This window comes from Hyperolius riggenbachi, chromosome 11 (genome assembly GCF_040937935.1).
Source record: "Hyperolius riggenbachi isolate aHypRig1 chromosome 11, aHypRig1.pri, whole genome shotgun sequence".
Lineage (NCBI taxonomy): Eukaryota > Metazoa > Chordata > Amphibia > Anura > Hyperoliidae > Hyperolius > Hyperolius riggenbachi.
Window position 1 is genome coordinate 131,865,584 of NC_090656.1, and position 24,160 is coordinate 131,889,743.

Sequence of the window (24,160 nt, forward strand, 5' to 3'; positions counted from 1 at the left end):
AATAAGAGGAAGGTTAGCTGTGTTTACAGAGAATTATGCTGAACGTGTTGGAGTGCATATCTGCTGTATTTTCTGTGATGGAGTTTTACTACTGCATGAGATGGAGTTTTTCCACTGCATTATCATTAATGCGCATGTTTAATGGTAATGTACTACATTACTATACCGCAACCCGTAATGCACCCGGCGCGCTTAACGCTGCATAGGTTGTGCATTGCCGTGTTGTAAGCCGCGTTACAAAATGGGTGTTACACCGCACCTAATGCACCAGTGTGAACGTGGCATAACGCTCTGTAGGGGTGGCTACTGCTTGGATCATCCCACTGTTACAAAGGGGCCAACACAGACTGACCATCTCTGAACAGCTTTGTGAAAGCTTTGAATCAGACTCTGAATCTTTACATATCAAGCCCCCGGCAGGGACGGTTAACTCATCCCTTTGTTGCCTCTGGCTGCCTTGCCATGGTCCACATATGCAAAGGTTTAGGTTCTGATTCATAGTATTTGGAGCACTGTTCCGAATTTGAATACTCATATCTAGATAGGAGCTCTAGTCATCACTAAATAGGAGCTTTAAAACATTTTTTTCAGCTATTTTATGACCAGTTGCATAGCTTCAGTAGCTGTGTTTGAAGGGGCACTCTGCTTACAGATAGTGTATTTAAAACCATGCTTGGGACTGAGCTATAAAGCTGTATTTCCCATTCCCAGATTTTTTATTGTTAGCAGAAGTAGACAGGGCACCACCATGTACTTGACGCAGCTTTTCTAGATAATTTCCCTTTGAAAAATACATTTATACAATCAAAAGATTAAGAATGGTTAATTAGATGCAAATAATTCTGAGTTAATACAGGATTTTGTATGCACATTTATGCAGCTAGAAAATAAACCAATCAAATTTTATCTCAGTGGAATTCGATTGGTTCATTTTCAAGCTGTGTAAACTTGCATACAAAATTTGCATAATCCTGCATCAGCTAGTAATTATTTTTTTGCATTTCATTAAAGGATACCACAACTGACATGTGGCATAATGAGTTAGACATGGGTATGTACAGTGGCTAGCATACAAATAACTATGCTGTGTTCCTCTTTTTCTTTCTCTGCCTGAAAGAGGTAAATATCAGGTATGTAAGTGGCTGACTCAGTCCTGACTCAGACAGGAAGTGACTACAGTGTGACCTTCACTGATAAGAAATTCCAACTATAAAACACTTTCCTAGAAGAAAATGGCTTCTGAGAGCAAGAAAGAGATAACAAAGGGGGAAATTCTTATCAGTGAGGGTCACACTGTAGTCACTTCCTGTCTGAGTCAGGACTGAGTCAGCCACTTACATACCTGATATTTACCTCTTTCAGGCAGAGAAAGAAAAAAAGGAGCACAGCATAGTTATTTGTGTGCTAGGCACTGTACATACCCATGTCTATCTCATTATGCCACATGTCAGTTGTGGTATCCTTTAAAGCTGGGTATACACGGTAAGATTTTCAGTGCGATTTTGCGACCCAATCGTTTTTCCCGCACAATTCTGCACTCTAATCTCTTATCTTCATTCATTTTTCTCATCTTTTTCCATTCACTGCTATGAAAAATCGAGCGTAGAAACGATAGGGAGCAATATCAGACATGACGGATTTTATCAATCAGATCCATCTATCGCATGGAAAATCGCCCCGTGTGTATTAGGCATAACACATTCCTCACCTAACTATGCCCATCTCCTCCTCCTTCTTCCTGCTAAAATAGATATCAACTCTTTATGTAAAGCACTGGAGCCAAAACTCTTCAGAGACCCACTGCGCTATCTGTGTAATAAAGCATTTAACCCTTCCTACCTTATAAAAGCCATATTTACCTCTGCCCTGCCTGAAATAAGAAACCAGTTTTTGCTGCTCTTATTTAACATTTTTATAAGCTGTGGTAATGCTTTATTGCACGCAGAGCATGGAGGAACTATGACAGGAATTGACAAAAAGGCTCTTTTGACTGCAGCTGCAGAAAAAGACACAAAAAGTGAATCTGTGTGCAGCACATAGCAGGTAGGCTGGGACAGCTCTGAGCTTACAGGGAAAGACTAGTTGTAGGGCCTTTCCCAGCTCCTGCCTTATGTGGGTGGTGATGGGATAGGGAAGTGTTTGGACAGACCAGAGACTGGTTATTCAGTGTATTCAAGCAGCATCACATATTGGAACAGGAAGACAGATTTGCAAATTGAAACAGCCAGGCAATACAATATAATGTAAAACATTTTTATGTGTGTATATATATATTCCACATAATATGCATTAAAAAAGTGAGCTTAAAATATGGTTTTAAATAATAGTATAAACATAAACCGTATTTATAACTTAAATCTTTTGACAGAATCCACAGAGAGAAATCCAGAAGATTCTTCACTACCTTGACAGACACCTGAGTGATGACATTGTGGAGAAGATTGCTCAGCACACCTCTTTCGAAAAAATGAAAAATAATGACACAGTCAATTTCAAAAATTTGCCAAGTGACCTTATTAACCATTCATCTTCTTCTTTCATGAGAAAAGGTAATGTATACTATGACAACCATACAAAAATTACCAGAACATTTTTCATGAACACACGATTCCTATTTTCGCTTTATTGCATATTATTCCTAGTAGTCATTTCAAGATGGCATCTTATGGCTATGTTCACAATAGGAAGTTACTGAACTGAGAAATAATGACTTTTTCAAACTTTTTTTCCTTCATACTCCTGTTAAAATGCATCTAAAATAAATTCATTTTTATTGAAAAGTACCATACAAAGAAAGCCAAATTTGTGCTGAAAAAAAACAAGGTATATATAGATCATTTAGATGTCATAAGTAGAGATAAAGTTATTTGCGAATAAATGGGAGGAGCAAATTGCTCTGGTTTTTAAAGGATAACCGAGGTGACATGATGAGATATACATGTGTATGTACAGTGCCTAGCACATAAATAACTGTGCTGTGTTCCTTTTTTTCTTTCTCTGCCTGAAAAAGTTAAACATGTATGTAAGTGGCAGTTTCTGTCTAGGTCAGTATGGAGTCAGACTACAGTGTGACCCTCACTGATAAGAAATAACTATAAAACACTTTCTTTGTGTGGTTTCTGAGAGCAGGAAAGAGATAAGGTCAATAGTTTATAGATTTTAGCTCTGGCATACTTCAATGAATGTGCCATTGAGCAAAAACAATAACAGTAAAACATGAAAAGTAGATTTAAATATAAAATAAAACTGTGCAATATCTTAAAGTCATTTTTAGGAGAAGGAAGATAGATACAAATGTTTGTTTCATTAGTTTATTTTCACCTTGTGTCCTTTTAAAGGGATTCCGAGCACCTCTCATGAGCATGCCTTTAAGCCAGATGACTTCCAACAAAGTCATGCTATGACCCTTCTGGAGGAGCCTCTTGCAATGGCCATCCTTGTCACTTCCTCTTCCTGCTTCATTCAGTGATGCACTTCTCTATCAGAGAAGACAGGGGTGACCCGGAAGTTATAACATAGCCAAGATGGCAGCCGCGATTTTTAAATTGAACTCAATCGGAAACTATTTGGTGTAGAACTGTGATTCAGTCATCAAATGAAAGAGGAGAGCACAAGCTACAGAAAGGTATGCATCTTTAAGTACTTTGCAGTACTGTTCGGAGTCTTAAAGGCATGTCCATGAGAGGTGCTCGGAGTCCCTTTTAAGGGGAAAAAACCCTTAGTGGTGAAGTGGTTAAATGGATACTAGAGGTAGTCCTTCATATTACATACAAGATTGTATCATTAATGGGTAACTTAACATAATTTCAGAAAAATAACAATTTGAAGGAAAAACTAAAATTCCCCATGTTTGAAATCCTCTAATGTTAGAGAAAATTACATAAGCGGAACTAATCAGCCTGAGGATTTGGTAAATTTGTATAAAATAAAATATATACAGTATACACACACACACACATATATATATATATATATATATATATATATATTTATTTATTTCGGTATAACTTCTTTTCTGAATAGAGGGATATTTCTATAATTGTAACAGATTACAGAAATAAGTTTTATACATTCCATCTCAATTCATCACACGCAAGTAGATGGCAACATGGCGTGAGCACCAGTGGAAATTTTCACATTTCAGCAGGTCAATGACCTAAAAACACAGCAAAAGTGGTTAAGAAATGGTTAGCAGACAACAACATTAACGTTTTGGAGTGGCCCAGCCACTGACTTGAATCTAATTGAGAATCTGTAGAGGGAACTAAAGATCAGTGTGATGGCAAGAAGATCCTCCAACCTGAAAGATGTGGAGCTCATTACTAAAGATGAATGGGCAAAAATACCTGTGGAGACATGCAAAAAGCTGGTCTGCAATTATAGGAAGCGTTTGATTGCTTTAATAGCCAATAAAGGCTTTTCTATTGATTATTAGGAAGGGTATGAATCATTTTGGACTAGACACTTTTTGCTCAAATGTAAATAAAAGCTAAAAAAAATATTTTTTTTCCACAATAATGCCTCTTGTACATTGGCCTCAATTCACTAAGATCATGCTGTAGATATTAAAGCGAGAATAAATCTCGCTTCAGACCTCATAGATAGCAGGGGCACGTGTGCCCCTGCTAAACCGCCGCTATCCCGCGGCTTAACGGGGGTCCCTGATCCCCCAAATACCCTCCGTAATGCGGGGGAGCGCTTCCTGGTTGGGGCAGGGCTAACCGCCGCAGCCCTGCCCCACGCGCGTCTGTCAGCGCGTATCTCCGCCTCTCGCCCGCCCCTCTCAGTCTTCCTTCACTGAGAGGGGCGGGGGAGAGGCGGCGATGCGCCGCTGACAGACGCGACTGGAGGCAGGACTGCAGCCGTTAGCCCTGTCTTCAGTAGCGACCAAGTCTGCGACCAAGTGTCGCAGTGGGGGGTTTGGGGGTCAAGGGACCCCCGTTTAGCGGCGCTATGAGCTCTGAAGCGAGATTTATTCTCGCTTCAGAGTCTCTTTAAGGCAAGAGAAAACGTACCACCACACATTGATCAGTATTTCCAGTGCTAATTCACCAAAAGAAGGTGTAGAGATAAGTTTTCAGTAAGAGAGATATCTTATCATTTTTGTCCTTAAGTTACCTCCTTTGTAACTATTTCCACATGCTGTATATAGGTCCTGTCTTTAACTTTCGAATTCTTGAGTTATTTTTAGGATTGAGAGAGTCAACTTTAGAGATCTCTCCTTAAATTAAAGTAGACCCAAATTAAAAATACAAGATTTCAGAAATATAATCTATTTTGTAAATTAGAATAATAAATAGCAGCCTTTTTTCAGCTGCATGATGACAAATATAAAATATTTTACATTTATTGGAGGAACCCCTCCCTTCCTTTCATATTGCCGGGACAGAATCCGGCAGACTGGTGGAGTAGGTGGTGTCTGGCAAATGAGGAATTGCTAATGGCTGCCACCTGTATAACCCTAGTTATGCAAAGAGAAGGGTGAAAAACATGCACTGAAATGCTCATAGGCTTGAGGCCTGGAACCCACTGAAAACCGCAAACGCAAAACGCAACCGCTAGCGTTTTGTCTGAGCGGTTTGCAAGTGGATTCATGCGCGTTTTTGGTCGTGTTTTGCAACATTGTATTTTTTTCCCCAGCGGGTGCCTAGCGTTTTGCGTTTTTATCCTGATTGGTCCTGTGAATTATTTTTCATTTTGTTACAGTGTGCTGAACCGCAAAACGCTAGCAAAACCGCTCAGTTTAGGTTTTGCTGAGCGTTTCCGCTAGCGGTTCAATACTTTACATTGAAGCGCTAACGCTCCCAAAATGCTGCACGTCCTGCGTTTGCGTTTCTGAGAAACGCAAACGCTCCTGTGGAAGTTGCCCCATCCATTAACATTAGCCCAGCGTTTTGGCAAACTGCTAGCGTATCGCAGTGCTGCCAAAACGCTGCCAAAAGCGCTCCTGTGGGTTCCAGCCCTTAAGGAGTGTTTATTTATCTTTGTATGTCAGAGTGGTGCAACTAGTTTGAATTAAAAAAAATTTTGGTTTATGCCCGCTTTAAAGACAGAAGAGTTAACTTTAGGTTTTCCTGAGGTAAAATGTTTCCTGAATACTACATGCCTTATCACCATGGTGATAACTCTAGAAACATTATTAAAGAGAGGAGATAAGCTTAGTGAATTGAGGCCATTGTCTTATTATCTTTTGGGAGACACCTATGTAATTTTCCATCAAAAAATTACGTCCTCCACTGCCTGCAGCTCTGGTACCCATAACTTCCTCCAGTCTGCGCAAGAGTAAGTGCGCTCTTTACGCATCTCTCAGGCTGCCGTGCACATGGGGCTGGAGGAAGCCCCAGGTATGTATAAAACTTTTTTTTTATTTGATCTCTGGTTAGATTTAAATATACAATAAATCTGTGAAATTGCTAAAAATGACATTTTTAGGAGGAAGAGGATAGATACAATTGTTTAGCTCATAAGTTTATTCTCACCTCAGTGCAATTTTCACCTTTCAGCGCTCCTTCCATTAATTCGCCTATAACTTTATTACTACTTATCACAATGAAATGATCTGTACCTTGTTTTTTTCGCCACCAATTAGGCTTTCTTTGGGTGGTACATTTTGCTAAGAATACCGTATATACTTGAGTATAAGCCGACTTATTGGGCCCAAAAAAGTGGCCCAAAAGTGGGGGTGTCGGCTTATACTTTAGTCACATTCCTGAGTACCCCTCTGACAGCTGTGATGACTGTGACCCGCGAGTGGCCGAGCATAGGCAAAGTGTTCCGGGTAGCAGGTGGAGCGTGTAACAGGAGCAGGTTGTTCATAGCAGCGGATTGAATCTAAAAGTTATACTTCCTTCTCCGATTGACCCCCTGCATGTGTAGAATGGTGTACAGCAAACTCACCACTCAGCACATTTACTGGTCAGCGCCACCAGCCTGGATACCTTATCCCCTGTGGCAGTCTCATTAGTATGATGCGCTGCCGTGGTGCTTTTAATTACGCGCACCACCGTAGCGCGTCATGCAGATGAGACTGCAACAAGGGATGATAAGGTATCCAGGCTTGCGGCGCTGACCGGAAAATGTGGTGAGTGAAAGCAGTTCGTTTGCTGTGCACCATTCTACACATGCAGGGGGTCAATCGGTGAAGGAAGCATAACTTTTAGATTCCACCCGCTGCTATGAACAACCTGCTTATGCCGGACCACTCGGACGGGAGTCACAGTCACCATAGTTACATGCTCCACCCGCTGCCCAGAACACTTTGCCTATGCTCGGCCACTCTGACTCTAATGACCATCGAGGCACCAAACTGCAATCTCAATTGCTTCCTTTAGTTTGTTGAATGTCTAGAGATATAGTTATTCCTTTGAAAACCTATTCATCTTGAAAACCTCTTTTACTAGGGTGGGTAGAGGGATGTGATGTTCACTACAAAGTATTCTGTATCTCCCTGGTTTCCAGCAAACGATTACATGATCATTAGACTACTGTTCTGGTTTCTATTAAAACCTATTTTCCCATTACAAGCTAAGTCTTTTCTTTAGCCTCTGTACTCAGGAGATGCAGTCATCATATGCCATCACTACATTCTGCTCACACCACCAAAAAAGTTGTGATTTACTTACCTGGGACTTCTTCCAGTCCCCCACAGTCTATCAGGTCCCGGCTGTGTTTCCTACCCTCGGCTTATATTCAAGTCAATCACTTTTTCCAGTTTTTATAGGTAAACGTTGGGCGGGTTGGCTTATACTCTGGTCGGCTTATACTCAAGTATATGCGGTAATTTTATTCTAAATGCATTTTAACAGGAAAAATAAGAAAAGAAAATCATTATTTCTCAGTTTTCGGCCATTATATATTTAAAATACATGCTACTGTTACTAAAACCCACAGATTTCATTTGCCCACTTGTCCCGTTTATTAAAACATTAAAAATATTTCCCTAGTACAATGTATGGCGCAAATATTTTATTTGGAAATAATAGTGTATTTTTTCAATTTTGCATCCATCACTAATTACAAACCCATACCGGTAATTTCATAAACGACATTAAAGAGGAACTTCAGCCTAAACAAACATACTGCCATTAAGTTACATTAGCTAATTAAAATAGATAGGTATCAGGCTTGTCTGGTCAATAACGACAGTTCAGACTGTATGCCTATATGACTGACCCAAAGCCCAGCCCATAACACCTGCGCAAGCTCCTGCCTAGCACAAACTACAATACAACCTGCAGGTAGATGTAGCACACAGTCTGACACGTAGTCTATCCATCAGGCAAGTCCTGATAATTCTTGGCAATGCAATATGGGTACAGTGGAGAATATATATATATAATATAATATATATAATATATTATATACAGTATAATATGATAGATAGATATAGATAGATATATATATATATATACAGTGGAGGAAATAATTATTTGACCCCTCACTGATTTTGTAAGTTTGACCAATGACAAAGAAATGAAAAGTCTCAGAACAGTATCATTTCAATGGTAGGTTTATTTTAACAGTGGCAGATAGCACATCAAAAGGAAAATCGAAAAAAATAACCTTAAATAAAAGATAGCAACTGATTTGCATTTCATTGAGTGAAATAAGTTTTTGAACCCTCTAACAATAAAAGACTTAATTCTTAGTGGAAAAACCCTTGTTTGCAAGCACAGAGGTCAAACGTTTCTTGTAATTGATGACCAAGTTTGCACACATTTTAGGAGGAATGTTGGTCCACTCCTCTTTGTAGATCATCTCTAAATCCCTAATGTTTCGAGGCTGTCTCTGTGCAACTCTGAGCTTGAGCTCCCTCCATAGGTTTTCTATTGGATTAAGGTCCGGAGACTGACTAGGCCACTCCATGACCTTAATGTGCTTCTTCTTGAGCCACTCCTTTGTTGCCTTTGCTGTATGTTTTGGGTCATTGTCGTGCTGGAACACCCATCCACGACCCATTTTCAGTTTCCTGGCAGAGGGAAGGAGGTTGTCGTTCAGGATTTCACGATACATGGCTCCGTCCATTTTCCCGTTAATGCGATTAAGTTGTCCTGTGCCCTTAGCAGAAAAACACCCCCAAAGCAAAATGTTTCCACCCCCATGCTTGACGGTGGGGACGGTGTTTTGGGGTTCATAGGCAGCATTTTTCTTCCTCCAAACACAGCGAGTTGAGTTAATGCCAAAGAGCTCTATTTTGGTCTCATCAGACCACAGCACCTTCTCCCAGTCACTCACAGAATCATTCAGGTGTTCATTGGCAAACTTCAGACGGGCCTGCACATATGCCTTCTTGAGCAGGGGGACCTTGCGAGCCCTGCAGGATTTTAATCCATTGCGGTGTAATGTGTTTCCAATGGTTTTCTTGGTGACTGTGGTCCCTGTTAATTTGAGGTCATTCACTAACTCCTCCCATGTAGTTCTAGGATGCTTTTTCACCTTTCTCAGAACCATTGACACCCCACGAGGTAAAATCTTGCGTGGAGCCCCAGAGCGAGGTCGATTGATGGTCATTTTGTGCTCCTTCCATTTTCGAACAATCGCACCAACAGTTGTCACCTTCTCTCCCAGCTTCTTGCTAATGGTTTTGTAGCCCATTCCAGCCTTGTGCAGGTCTACAATTTTGTCTCTGACATCCTTGGACAGCTCTTTGGTCTTTCCCATGTTGAAGAGTTTGGAGTCTGCTTGATTGATTGATTCTGTGGACAGGTGTCTTTTATACAGGTGACTAGTTAAGACAGGTGTCCTTAATGAGGGTGACTAATTGAGTAGAAGTGTCTAACCACTCTGTGGGAGCCAGAACTCTTAATGGTTGGTAGGGGTTCAAAAACGTATTTCACTCAATGAAATGCAAATCAGTTGCTATCTTTTATTTAAGGTTATTTTTTCGATTTTCCTTTTGATGTGCTATCTGCCACAGTTAAAATAAACCTACCATTGAAATGATACTGTTCTGAGACTTTTCATTTCGTTGTCATTGGACAAACTTACAAAATCAGTGAGGGGTCAAATAATTATTTCCTCCACTGTATATATATGAGATAGTCACCTGAGGCCTAGTGGAAGAGGCTATCCAGACGAGTGGATCAGATGGCAGAGATGCCAGGAGTTCCTGGTGGCAATGAGGTTGTCCAGATAAGAACTTTCCAGATATAGCGTAGTCAAACAAGCCATAGTCAGTCCAGGCAGAGCTCATGCAAATTCGTGTCCAAGCAAAGGTCAATCCAGGCGGCAAGGCAAAGCGTAGTCCATGTACAAGGCAGGGTTGGCAACAGGAATCCAGTAGAGATAAGCGTGGTCAGGATACAAGGCAGTAGTCGGCAACAGGAATCGAACAGTGGTTAAGCGTGGTCAAGATACAAGGCAATTGTCGGCAACAAGAATCCAATGAGACAGTGAGCGCTACCCAGCAAGCCAAAGCTAATGCTATCACGGGCGATGACTGGGGGCGCTCACCAAGTTTAAATACTAGGACTAACCAATCAACAGAAAGCAGAATTGAAAACAAACCAATAGTATTCCAGCGTGTCAGCTAATCAGCTGACACGCAAGCAGGGAAGTCAGTGTCACTGTTTACATCGGCGGAGCGTGTACTGAGAGCGTGTCCTCCGCCTATCCAATGAGATCTGAGAAGCCTCCTGCGCTCCAGTAACGCCGAGTCCCAGTAGTAAGAGCTGCAGCCTGGGTCTCAGCATTAAGCCGCTTGCCCAATACGGACCTTACAATCCTATACAATAAAACCTAACTGTCCCTGCGTCATCCACTTTCCCTGTCTGTCCGTCCATGGCTTTTTTTTTGTACTGCACATGTGCTCTGTACAGACAGGCGTTGGGACAGGAGGGCGGGCCAGGGAGCAGGAAGGGCAGGGGCGTGTGCGTCCGGCGGCCAGGTGCGCTCGCTCGTGGCCTGTGCACGCGGTGGCGGGAACGCACGCATGCACTGACTGTCGGCAGGGTCGACGCGGTAATATCACTACCTAGAGCCCGTTTTTAAACGGGCTTACGTAGACTAGTAGGTAGTATAATCTCTTACCCATCCTGTTTTAAAAGAACAGGCAAATGTTTGTGATTTCAAGGGGGCAGCCATCTTTTTGCTTGAAAGGGGGTGACAGGGAGCATGATACAGTTTCAACTGTCTTGTGTCCTGATCACCCCTCCTAGACAACGAGAACAACATCAGAAATCCCATCATGCTTTGCACAGCATCAGGGGAAAAATGCCCGTGCAGATTTATTTAATGGGGCGGAGCTTAGCTTTTGTGCAGCTAAAAATGAGGCTTGGGTAAGAAAAACAAAGTTCTGATGCTGTGAAACTGTTAAACACCAAGCCTTTTCAGTGCTGCTGAGTAGATTTTTAGTCTGGAGGTTCACTTTAATACGTCTTTTTTTTTATTTTTTTTTATGCATATAATTTATTTTGCTAACTATGGGAGGAGAGGAGTTAATTTTAAATGTATATATGGGTCTTTCTATTAAAATAAATGTATGTAGGTGTAATTTTTACTATATGGCCACAAGGTGTCCTCACGCATTATTTACTATTAGCGTACTATAAGCAGGGCCAGATTTGTACTCTTTACCTCCCAAGGTCTCCGTCACCGGCCGCCCCCCTTCTGTATAGGTAGCCAAAAAGAGTCCTCCCCCTTCCCTCTAGTATAGGTAGCCTGATGACCCGCCCCTCTCCAGTATAGGTAGCCAGATGACCCCTCCCCCCTTCCCTCTAGTATAGTTAGCCAGATGACCCCTTCCCTCCAGTATAGGTAGCCAGATGACCACTCCCCCCTTTTCCTCCAGTATAGGTAGCCAGATGACTCCCTTAATCCATCCTTTTCCCACTTCCCCCTTTCAGTATATGTAGCCAGCTCGCCTTCACACTGCAGTAGCCATCAGTGTCACTCATTTTTCAGTTCATCTCCAGTGCCGAAGCATCCTCTTCACCTCTGTCTCCAATGCTGCCCATGTCCATAGCCGCCCGCCACAATGCCATGCCATGGCCTAAATCCGGCCCTGACTATAAGTACGCTAAACAGGAAGTAATGCGTGGACGTGTTACTTCGGAAGTTACAAATGATCACAGCATCTCATTGATGCCGGCGATCATTCACACAGGGACTTAGAATAATGAGCAGGAACTGTATTCTCATTCATCTCCCTCTAACGGGCGAGAGATTCAGGCACTACTAAAGCCAGAGAGATTGGCAGGACAAAAGGAATTAACCCTTCGCACACTCGCATGCAAAATTTGAAACAAATGCAATCACAGATTCACTCATCCAGGCACCACTTTTATCCCTACAGCTAAGTTCAAAGCCGGGGTCTTAGTTCACGAAAGAATGCATTCTTTTGCTTAGTCTCCTAGACTGCACAGAAGTACCCAAGTAATCGTAGGTATGCTAACTCTGGCCCTGTAACATGCATAGTGCAGACATGCAAACATACATTGCATCAAACTTACCTAGGGATTAGGAGCACACATCCTGACGTCCTCTCCTGGGACAGATAGCGCATCATACCAATCGCACAAGGGAGCTAACGTAATGTATCCACGTGCACCATGCACATACACCAGCATAAGCTGTGTGCATGCTGACAAAAAAACAGACAGGGGAAGGAGTGAGTGCACTTGATTAAAACCCTGGCCACAAGGGTCAGAGCAAGAAAAAAAACACACATATATCCAGGCACATCGCCTCTAGTTAGGACATTTAGGGCTCTTTCACATTAAGACCTTGCGTTTGATGCGACGTTAAGGTCGCATAACGTGCCCCTAACGCAACGCATGTTAGCTTTGAAGTTGGACGTTACATTGCACTGCGTTATGTGTCTCTTGATGCGTACGTGATGCGTACTTTTTGACACATATGGATCGAACGAAAATGGCACATGCGGCACATTTAAAAAAAAAACGAACAAACATTACTGAGCATGTGCAAACAGTCTAACGCAGTTATATACGAGTATAACTCACAGCATCCTGCACTTTAATTTAACGTGCAGTGTTATACTCAAACGCAACGTGGACACTGTGAACCAGCCCGTTGATTTTTCATTGCTGTGAGTTGGGCTGCGTTACAGGCTGCTGTAACGTGGGACTTTAACCTCCCACAGTGAAAGCAGCCTTAAATAGCTGATTCACTCATCCAGGCACCACTGTTATTCCTACAGCTAAGTTAAGTGTCCTAACTCTGGCCCTGTAACCTTGGCAGGACAGTCAGGCAACAAATATGGATGCCTATATATCCTTCTCACTACATCGTCACATTAACCCTGTTGCTGCTCAGCAAGTTTGCTGAGCCAGATGCTGTGCAGTGCTTAGTAAAAATGCACCAGATCATAGTAGAAGTAAACCTCACGCTATTTTTTTGCCATGTAGTACATTCCAGTACCCACTGAAAAGATGTGTGCATGGTACTACAGGTTACTGCAATGTTTTGCATCAGCACCATGTTCTCAGTGATCTCTTCTGTTCTTTAATCTTAGGAAATCAATGCCTAACTTGTACACTATAAGAGTAGTAGCTTTGTGAAATAACAGGTGTTTTCTGTCTGTAGGTGTGGCTGGTGATTGGAAGAACCATTTCACTGTTGCACAAAATGAAAAGTTTGATGAGGACTATGAGAGAAAAATGTCAACTACAGATCTCCATTTCAGGACTGAGATTTGAAACCTATTCATCCTTTATTGACAGTATAAGCAGGATGATACCATTTATTGGCTAACTTAGAGATGGATAAACAGTGAGCTTTCGGCATATAAAAAGCCTTCGTCTGACTGGTTCCTGATTCAAAACTCTTTGCTTTTATTCATGGCTAACACGGTACAACACACTACTGCTTCTTGACAGTATAACAAACAAATAAACAAAAATGCCAACAGTAACTAAACAAATATAAGAGGAACTTAACTGTATATAATTTAATGAATCAAATTGCTTTTAATTTATTCATTTAAATACTAGTGAGTCAATGTTTGTCCGCTGTAACATCCTACCGTACCCTGATTTATATTCTTACATTTATCAGCGATTCCACCATCTTTATTACTGGCAAAGTGAATCACTGTGGGGGATGTTGCTACACCCCTGGTTTGCATACCTTTTAGGGCTAGTTCAGTGCTCAGTTGTGTTGCAGAATAATTCTGCATGTCAACTCCCTGCCCATACAATTATATGGGCCTGTTCGCAGCAAGGGATTATTTTATTACAACTCGCTGCATGCAGGCTTTGTATTATAGTCTATGTCCAGTCTACATTGTAGTTCACACTCATAACATGTATTATGCAATGGACCACTGTGAATCTAGCCTAAAGTGGTGGAGATAGATGGGATCATTAACCACTGCATCCAGACCTTGTTTCCCCCCATTGACAAGAGCAGTTTTGAAAGTTTTAGCTACTGTATGTCCCTATTTAATCAGCAATAACTTTATCCCTATTTATGATATCTAAATGATACATATATTGTTTTATTCAAGAGAAACCGGGCTTTCATTTGGCAGTACTTTTTCCGAAGAACAATTTTGTTTTCTGTGCATTTTAATGAGAAAAATAGAAAAAAAAAAAGGAAAAAACATGATTTCTCAGTTTTTAAAAATAAAGTGCTACTGTAGAGAATAAACCACTAATTTTATTTTGCTAGTTTTCTTTTTTTTTCTTTCAAATTTTTATAATACAGTAGCTTTGGCTGCAAGCCAATATGATACATCCATATACAATTATTACCGGTATTCCATAATCCCAGACCCTTACCCCAAATACCTCCCTTCCAATCTCCCCCAGCCTCCCCTACCACCAGTGCCAATCACATAATATGAACTGAATTAGTCCATGGTATTTTTAACCTGCCCAATTTCTCTTGCAAGTCCATTATGGGATACCAACATATATATTTAAAGTAATCCATCACTTTATGTACTTCCTGTTGCGAATAAGTATGTAAAATAAACCATTTCCAAGTAGTAAACAGTGTCTTTGTCTTCTATACTATATGTTGCAGCGCCTCTAGTTTGTCTAGATTGAATATATGGATACATTCCTCTCGTAAATCCCAGATGGTTGAAACACTAGAACATATCCATTTGTTATACACTACTTTCTTGGCCGCAATAAGAATCAAATGTATTAGCCTAGTAGTTTCCTTTGGATTTAGGTTCATTTTGATATCTGTAAAACCCTCTTCAGCTTTATAAATGTAACGATTGGTGTAGCAACACAGACGTCTGATTATGTGTGATCTGCAGAATCACCGATAATACAGACGCTATACCTGATTATGTGCTGATCTGCAGAATCACCAATAATGCAAGTATAGCTAGCAGAATAGCAAGGTGAATAGTGCTTGGTGCAACAGTAACTGAATAGTTTAACTAGATCTCACCAGAGGAGCTGGTGGGCACTATTGGTACAGTAACTGAATAGTTTTGCTAAACCTCACCAGAGGAGCTGGTGGTTACTATAGTACACAGTAATAGATTAATGGACTAGATCTCACCAGAGGAGATGATGAGTACTAGCAAAGAGCACTTCACCAGTGACAGGGTTCACTGGTGAGTAGAATGGACAGACAGGCTAGGATCAGTAACAGGCGGGCAGGTACAGTACAAAATCGACAGGCAAGAGAGTAGTGAGATATCAGGCAGAGTTCAGCAACAGAGTCAGATGGGCAGAAGTACAGAATCGATAAGCAAGAGCAGGGTCAGAGGATAGGCAGAGTCATACACAGAATATCAAATATAAAATAATCCTAGTCTTGTGTGAAATTCCTGGTTTCCTCCCAGATCAAAGCACACCGGATACTATCTAAGGTCTGAGCGCTAGCACATAAGTATTCGCAACAGCAGACAGGTTGCGAGTGAAGACTGAAGGCTTTTGAAGCGGAGGAGACCCCACGGCCGCGCCCACCACCAATCAGCCAATCCTAAGCGCCGTTAGTCTCCTCTGACGTCAGCCAACCAGCCGGTCAGCTGACGCACCTCCTCCCCGCATAAAGGTCCTGTCTCCACGCGCGCCCGCGCGATACAGCAACCCTATGAGCAATGGACAACCCCGTCCTCGGTGTACTAGACGACAGAGGAAAGGGCGAAGTCCCAGAGCACGGAAGTGAGGCGGCTGCGGAGACACCCTGCGTGCCCGCAGCCGCTGCTTCGGTGGATGTTACAATAAAACAGAAACAATTGTGGTGTCTGTATTACAAACTTCTAAAATATATTTCCTAACCTTTTCCCAAAATGCCGGAGGATTGCGGTATTTAATATTATAGGCATATTTCGCTTTATTTTTCATTTTGTAATATGATTATCGCCCAACTTCACTAAGCATCAATATACTAAATAGCAGATTCACTTCCAACACCCTCTTTCCTATATCAACGTCAGGTAAAGATTGCCCCAGATTTATTGATACGCCTTAGAGGGGATCTAATTAACATGATGTATAAATACATCAGAGGGCAATATAATAGCTTGGCGGATAAGCTTTTTGTCCCTAGGCCTATTCAAAGGACTAGAGGACATGATCTGCGCATGGAGGAAAAACGTTTTAGCCATTTATTTAGGAAAGGGTTCTTTACAGTAAGAGTGATTAAGATGTGGAATGCATTGCCACAGGAAGTCGTTATGGCAAACTCTATACCTGCATTTAAAGGGGGCTTAGATGCTTTCCTTGCGTTGAAAGACATCCATGGCTACAATTACTAGGTAATGCCTAATGATGTTGATCCAGGGATTTTATCTGATTGCCATCTGGAGTCAGGAAGGAATTTTTTCCCTTTTGGGGCTAATTGGACCATGCCTTGTAAGGGTTTTTCGCCTTCCTCTGGATCAACGTATGTCTGGACGTATGTCTTTTTTTAACCACAATAACTATGTAACTATGTAACTATGTAACCTCTCCTGTCTGGCAGATCCAGTCTCTCACATGTCTAAAAAGACATAACAAATTCTAGCGACATATGTCTGGTATTCCTAATTCTCCACACAGCTTCGGACGTTTTAACTTGTGTAGAGCTATCCTGGGTTACTTCCCTTTCCACAAAAATCTAGTAAACATTGATTCTAATATTTCATATCGGTATGCTTTAAAAGCATTGGAATCGTCTGGAGTGGATAACGTAGCTTCCTGAAGCATACCGATTTAATGACCGCAGCCCTCTCCATCAAATTTATGGGTACGTTTTCCCATTGGTTTGATTTGTTTTGTATATCCTGCATTAAAGGGACATAGTTCAAAGAGTACAAGCAGGAAGGTGTTCTATCTAATAGTATTCCCAGATATTTAACTTTGGTGCTTATTTTGATCGGGAGTGTAACTAGTCCTGGTTGCCTCTGTCCTGCCGCCGTCAAACATAACGGTTCACTTTACTTCACTTTGGTTTACTCTAAAACCACTATGTGAACTAAATTCCCTCAATAAATCAAAGATCTTTGGGACTTGAGACACTGGATCCGCCAGGAAAAACACTACATCATCAGCAAATGCTGTCTGCAACACTCTAGCCAAACCTATTGGAATGCCTTGAAGTGTGGACGCTAGTAGTCTGAGAAAGGGCTCCAACGCCAAATTAAATACAGGGCATCCCTGCATTGTCCCTTTGTGTAATAAAAATTTAGGGGATAAAAAGCCAGGGGTATAGATCTGTGCTATTGGTCAGGTGCGTATTACTGACAAATAAAAAAATTGTGGAGGAAAACTCATTTTTGATAAAACACGTCAGCTATTGCCAACGCACATTATCAAAAGCCTTTTTGGCATCCATAGTTCTCCTGTTTTTCATAAAGTTTAAATTATGTTCCTATGACAATTTATGGTAATAATATTTGTGTCTGAAATAAAGGTGTTTGTTTGCTACAGAGTGCACTTTTCACTTAGAATTAAAACAATATTTTAAATGGTAAAAATTAGGGAGAAAAGGTTAATGAGGAAGGTTAACTAATAACTTTATTATGTAGAGGGTGTGGTCTTAAAAGTAGGTGTGGTCTTAAAGTGGGCATGATTAAACAGTATATTTTAATGTAATGGTTGTCCCTATTATTACATTGTATCCTATTACATTTCCCCATTTGAACTGTGGTCCCCCTCCCTTGTAGCCTAGTGGCGACCTCATACGCTACCCCGGAAGGGACGGCCAAAATTCTTGAGCACCAGAAATGCCCTCCTCCCCCCACCCCCAATCGTGCCCATACCAGTATAGGTAGCAGATGTGCCTGCAGTTATAGGTAGCGCCCCCAATATAAGTAGCCAGATGTGCCCCCAGTATTATCACCCACCCAGCAGCGTAACTATAGGGGATGCAACCCCATCAGCCACAGGGGGGCCCGGGGCCCCTCTAGGGCCTGACCGCCATGTGCAGGGGTAGCGCTGATGCCTGCCCGATTGTGTGACCCACCCCAGCCAGGTGTTGAACTGGCTGTGGCGTCTAATAGACGCCGCACCAGTTAATTCCCTGCAGCCTGCAGTCTCCCGGGAGGCAGAGCAGGGCTACGGAAAGATGGCGTCCGAAGCCCTGCACTGGAGACTAATTGTGTCTCCAGTACAGGGCTTCGGGTGCCATCTTCCCGTAGCCCTGCTCTCTGCCTGTCAGCGCGGGAGATTTGCTGCTGGAGGATCATCGGGGGAGCTGCGCACCAGAGGCCGGGAGAGAAGACTTCTGTCAGGTGAGTGAATTGTTTTTTTTTTACAGGTGCATTTTTTTCTAGTGACTGCTGCCTACTGTACGATTTTCTGGTGACTGCTACCCACTGTACGATTTTCTGGTGATTGCTGCCCACTGTACGATTTTCTGGTGACTGCTGCCCACTTTACGATTTTCTGGTGACTGCTGCCCACTTTACGATTTTCTGGTGACTGCTGCCCACTTTATGATTTTCTGGTAACAGTTGCCCACTGTACGATTTTCTGGTGACTGCTGCCCACTGTACGATTTTTCCTCTGTAGTGTTGGCGCTCTGCACTTCCTGCTTCTCAGTTTGGGCTCTAGTCTAGTGCATGACCTGAGAAGTAGGAAGGGCAGAGCGCCAACACTACAAAGACAGACGGGACTTCCCGGGCCGGGAACTCTGAGGAAGTGAGTGTGCTGTTGCCTGTTACCCACTGCCCCTCTGTAAAGCTGTGGGGAGAGGGGCCACTATAGTGGGGGGTTATTAGAGAGATGGCTCTCCCTGCACATGGCAAGATAGGGGAATATACCAAATATATTTCCCTACTGATTACCTAGCCTGTCCCTCTATGGACGTAATTCGGGGTCTGTCTATAGCTATATACCGGAATTATTGCTGATACCTGAATTAGTTATTCCTTACTGTAACGCTATAGCTGAATAACATTACAGTCCATGGCACTGCCCAAAGCAGACGCTAAGCAGCTCGGAGCAGACGCTAAGACCACCAGACTTGGGGAGGGAGGGGGAGCCCATCTGGCTTCTATACTTGAGGAGGGGTACATTTGGCTACTATACTGTATGGGGGCACATCTGGATATTGTATAATACTGGGCCATGTTTATTACCTATATTTGGGTGGGCGGACAGGGGGAACACACTTTTGGACTTTTGTCCGCCTCTAGCACAGTTATGTGTGGGACAGGGCACTGGGCCACAGATAAACTTTGCTTTCTAGGAGCACCTGTTCCACCTTCCTGGCTTCTTCAACACAGCGACCAATTATCATGGGGGCCCCAGGTTACTTTTGCCCCAGAGCCCCATTGTAGCTAGATCCGGCTCTGCTGCCTTTTAACAAATTATGGGAGTAGAATGTATGATTGCATGATGTTTTTAGGTCTTAGCAGAGTTTTTATTTTTATGTAACATGGAAAGGTGTGTCAGTATGTATCTGTGGTGTATTGTCTTGAGTGTTAATTATTATTATTGATTTATAAAGCATCAACATATTCTGTTGCGCTGTACAAAGTAAGAAACGAACATGGGGTACATAATAATACAGACAATGGTGTACACCAATATACAAGATACATAATTAGTGGCAGAATACAAAAACGATACAGCATACAGAATACAAAATACAGAATTGGTAATGACAGTGATAAATGTAACATGATGAATAAAATGTATAATGATTCCATAATACATTCAAAGTAGGGTCATGGTTATTTTTATGCTTGTTGACTTATAACTGACAATAGGCATGCTTCTTATATTTCTATGTACAGTACTGCTGCACCTGCTTAAAGAGACTCTGTAACAAAAATTGCATCCTGTTTTTTATCATCCTACAACTTCCAAAAGCTATTCTAATGTGTTCTGGCTTACTGCAGCACGTTCTACTATCACCATCTCTGTAATAAATCAACTTATCTCTCTCTTGTCAGACTTGTCAGCCTGTGTCTGGAAGGCTGCCAAGTTCTTCAGTGTTGTGGTTCTGTGATGCATCTCCCCCCTCCAGGCCCTCTCTGCACACTGCCTGTGTATTATTTAGAGTAGGGCAGCTTCTCTATTCTCTCTTATCTTTTACATGCTGGATAAATCCTCCTCTGAGCTGGCTGGGCTTTCACATACTGAGGAATTACATACAGGCAGAGCTGTCTGCACTCTGCACGAAGAAACAGCCTGACACTTCAGTGGAAGATAGCTGCAGGGGGGAAGGAACTCACAAATGATCTCTTGAGATTCAAAAGGAAGGGTGTATACAGCCTGCTTGTGTATGAATGTATTTTCTATGTGTGAACATACTGTACATCAACCTACTTCCTGTTTTGGTGGCCATTTTGTTTGTTTATAAACAAACTTTTAAAACTGTTTTTAACCACTTTTAATCCGGCGAGAAGCGGCGAAATTGTGACAGAGGGTAATAGGAGATGTCCCCTAACGCACTGGTATGTTTACTTTTGTGCGATTTTAACAATACAGATTCTCTTTAAGCTATATATACATGCTAGATGAACTCAGCTGGGGCAGCCAATAAAGACCACCTCAGGTATGAATCAAGCGATTCTTTAGTGATGTCCGAGCAACCCTTGAGTCCTCCCACTCACTCTGCCCCTTGGATGATGTGTGTCGTCCCTCCTCTCCCATAGTAACTGACGTGTTTTGTACAGCCTTTGCCCCGGTCACCCAAGGGATTGAGTCCAGATCTCTTATGGGCAACAATCACTGCATGTGTGTATGTGGTTTTAGACAGGCGTCAGACTAATACTGTATATACCAAGTGATGATGTTACAATTAATTTGTCCAGCAATGCCAAAGTCTTTCTATGCTCATGAGACCCAGCTGTTTGTAAATTTTCACTCTGCAAATGCACAGGTGCATTGGAACATCATTGCTGGGAGGGGCATCAGGTATTAGAGCAAACGGAAATGTGCATGAACAACCCATAGCTAGATTTGGGACAAGGTCCTCCAGTGCCCAAGGCTGAGACACTAAAGTGCGCCCCCCATCCCTTCCACCCCAGCTGTCACACACTGATTGCTATTAAAGTAAGAGGCGCCGCAGGGCCCCCAACACCTTAATCTCTAGTTATCTGGCTTGCAGTAACTTCCATGTATCCCCTTTTCTTATTTTTCGCTCCTTTAAACACAATAGGGGAATGATAGCTGAGTGAGTTGTGCGCCCCTTCCTACACTGCGCCCTGAGGTTGGAGCCTCTATCGCCTCGGCCTTGCCCATAGCCACATCCTGGGAGAGCCCACACCTAACACTGGTGCCAAGGTCAACAGCATTTTAATCTGTAACAGATGGGAGTATGGGTGTGCGCTAATTGTGTGGGGTTTGGCATGTGTGGGAATTGTGATATCTCTCCTACTGGCTGCCCCCTTTGGGGTGGAGCTACAAAAGGTGTAGTTCTTTTTATCCATCAATGCCAAACGATGGACCGTCGTGACAATGTTTGCAAATGGTAACCATAGACATGGTGCTCACTTTAGCTTTGTGAAAGTATACTGTGACTATAACTTCCAGAGAGAATAAGGCCAGGTTCGCACTGTACAGGATTTAAGCAGACCAGTTTGTTGTGTTGGCTCGTTTTTCTCCTTACGCAGCGGCATTGCCAACCACTCTGTCTGTTGTGATCACATTTGTGTTCCTCTGCCACTGTTGGGGTCCACTGCATGGGAAAGGCATTAGTATACAGAGTGGAGCTCCAGCAGAAGCACTGAGAATCCACCCTCAAACCAAGGAGCATTCTTATTGGTCTGTTGTAATCCAATGGAATGCTGATGCTTCTAATGGGGCTAGGATCTGCATACCAGCACTTCTCCCGTGCAGTGGACTGAGAAGCAGTGGCAGCAGCGGAGGAGGATCGAAATGTGACCGTGGCAGGTGAGTAAATAAATTGTGAAACTTTCACGGTGACCAGCCTAGTGAAAGTGGATGTTGTCTAGGGTCATAGGCTTTCATAGATTCTGTCCACATCAACTCCTCCGGCCGACCTGGAAAAGTTGTGCTGGGCATACTTGCCTTCAGCTTGTGGCAACGGATCAAACAGATATGTTTGTCACAGGGCCCCTAGTGGCCGGACCGCAAAATGCCTTCCAATCGGTTTAAGCACACAGACCATGCAAGCTGTGGTCGTAGTCGGTGCGCAGAAACCGCTGGAATTTTGGCAGGAGACCGACTAGAAGGGAGCCTGTGAGTTACAGTAATACAATTTACACACTATTTCAGGGTATAGCTGCCACCACCTCTGTTACCAGGGGACAGAGGAGCCCACTGGCTGATTCTAGACCTGCAAATAAAACGGTTAAACACACTCTATTCTGTCTAGCTAGCAACAATAGTAGCGACTCTTCAGAGACCAGGGTTCAGTTTGTGCGGCTGAATAATAGGGTAGCTGAATGAATAAATGACGGTAGCATCGTTTATTACAAATGCAACATAAATAATTAATATATACAGAAAATCATTATAATCAACAATTATAGAGACAAATAATAGCACAGTATAGAAAATAAAAATGAGGGAAAAATACTTATAATTAAAGTTCGTGGAAATATGTCCTTTCTGGGAAACTCATAAAGTTCATTTGTTTCAGTTCAGGAGCAAAGTTCAGACAAGATGGCCACTAACCACATGGTCCTCTGGTTAGCAGCAGCAGGCTCTTGTGAAGATGGAATTTGGAGGACTGAGGGAGGAGTCCCTGGCAAACACTTTTGACTGAAGCTGGTTCGGGGGAGTGGCAACGCCTGCCCCCTCTGGATTACAAACCAATCACAGTTCATTCCCTCTGAGAGAGATTTAAGTTTAAACTTATACAACGCTGTAACTCATCAACTATACAGGTCATATTGAGGTGGATAGCAGATTCATAATTGTCAGAAAATATCGATTAATATGACATCAGACGTGATTAGGGCAGAGGGTTCAGTTCCTGAGAAGGGTCATACACCAATAACTGGACAGGTTATTGCGATGAGTTTTATATCAGCACATTGGGCAGATTTTAACGAATAAGACTATATGAATTTCATAGCTGTGCGATACACGGCCTCCATGTAACAGACAGAAATCATACAACATATGCATTCAAATCTGCCCCCATCGGTGCCGCACTGGCTAGCTCGTCCAAGGCAACCTGGGGAGCTAGACTACTGGCTTCTTTTCAGGCAGCCATATGGCTGAAGCAATTGACACTTCTGCTAAGGCCCATATTCCAGTCATATGCTAATTACAAATCACAGGCATCCTGTACCTTAGGTTACTGAACTATTTCTCTGCTGAGAGAAGGAGAGACCCAGGCTGGGATGCAGGTATCCCACAGACATAAGATTCTGATCTGGTAACGCAACGACAACCGATGCAGGAAGCCAATTGCGTTTTCTGGTCTCACGGCTCGTCCGTCACAATGTTCTTAATGGACTAATGTGAATGGAACTTATTGCTTTGCACAGGATCCGTTTGCATTTGTGCTGATCCATTCTGTTTCATTACACTAAATGAATTGTTTTTTTCATGCGCAATGTAAACCATGCTTTAAAGTGGACCTGAAATCTTGAACAGGACAGAAGGAAAACTTAGAGAAATCAGCCCTGTTGAATGTATTTAGAGAGTTTAGCCTGTCTAATTCCCCCTCATCTGTGACTAACCACAAGTGTAATTTGATCTCTCAGCTGTGTCAGCTCAGGAATCACAGAATCAATTTGTAAACACAGGATCTTAGCCCTCTTCTTCCATGAAAGCAGGAAGTAGACCCACTACAGATTTATTGCAGGATTTCTATCAGCTGT

At 42.5% G+C, this 24,160-nt stretch overlaps 1 protein-coding gene across 4 annotated transcripts in view; it reads left to right on the plus strand.

Moving 5' to 3' along the window:
- The window catches only part of LOC137538793 (sulfotransferase 1B1-like), an 80,100-nt gene extending 65,145 nt beyond the window's left edge, over positions 1-14,955 (plus strand). For all 4 annotated transcript variants that reach the window (XM_068261117.1, XM_068261118.1, XM_068261119.1 and 1 more), the window contains 2 exons: positions 2,369-2,549; positions 13,546-14,955. In XM_068261117.1, the coding sequence (XP_068117218.1) occupies positions 2,369-2,549; positions 13,546-13,658 (294 nt within the window). In that variant the 3' untranslated portion in view covers positions 13,659-14,955. The remainder of the gene's footprint in view (positions 1-2,368; positions 2,550-13,545) is intronic.
- Positions 14,956-24,160: the final 9,205 nt, after the last annotated feature.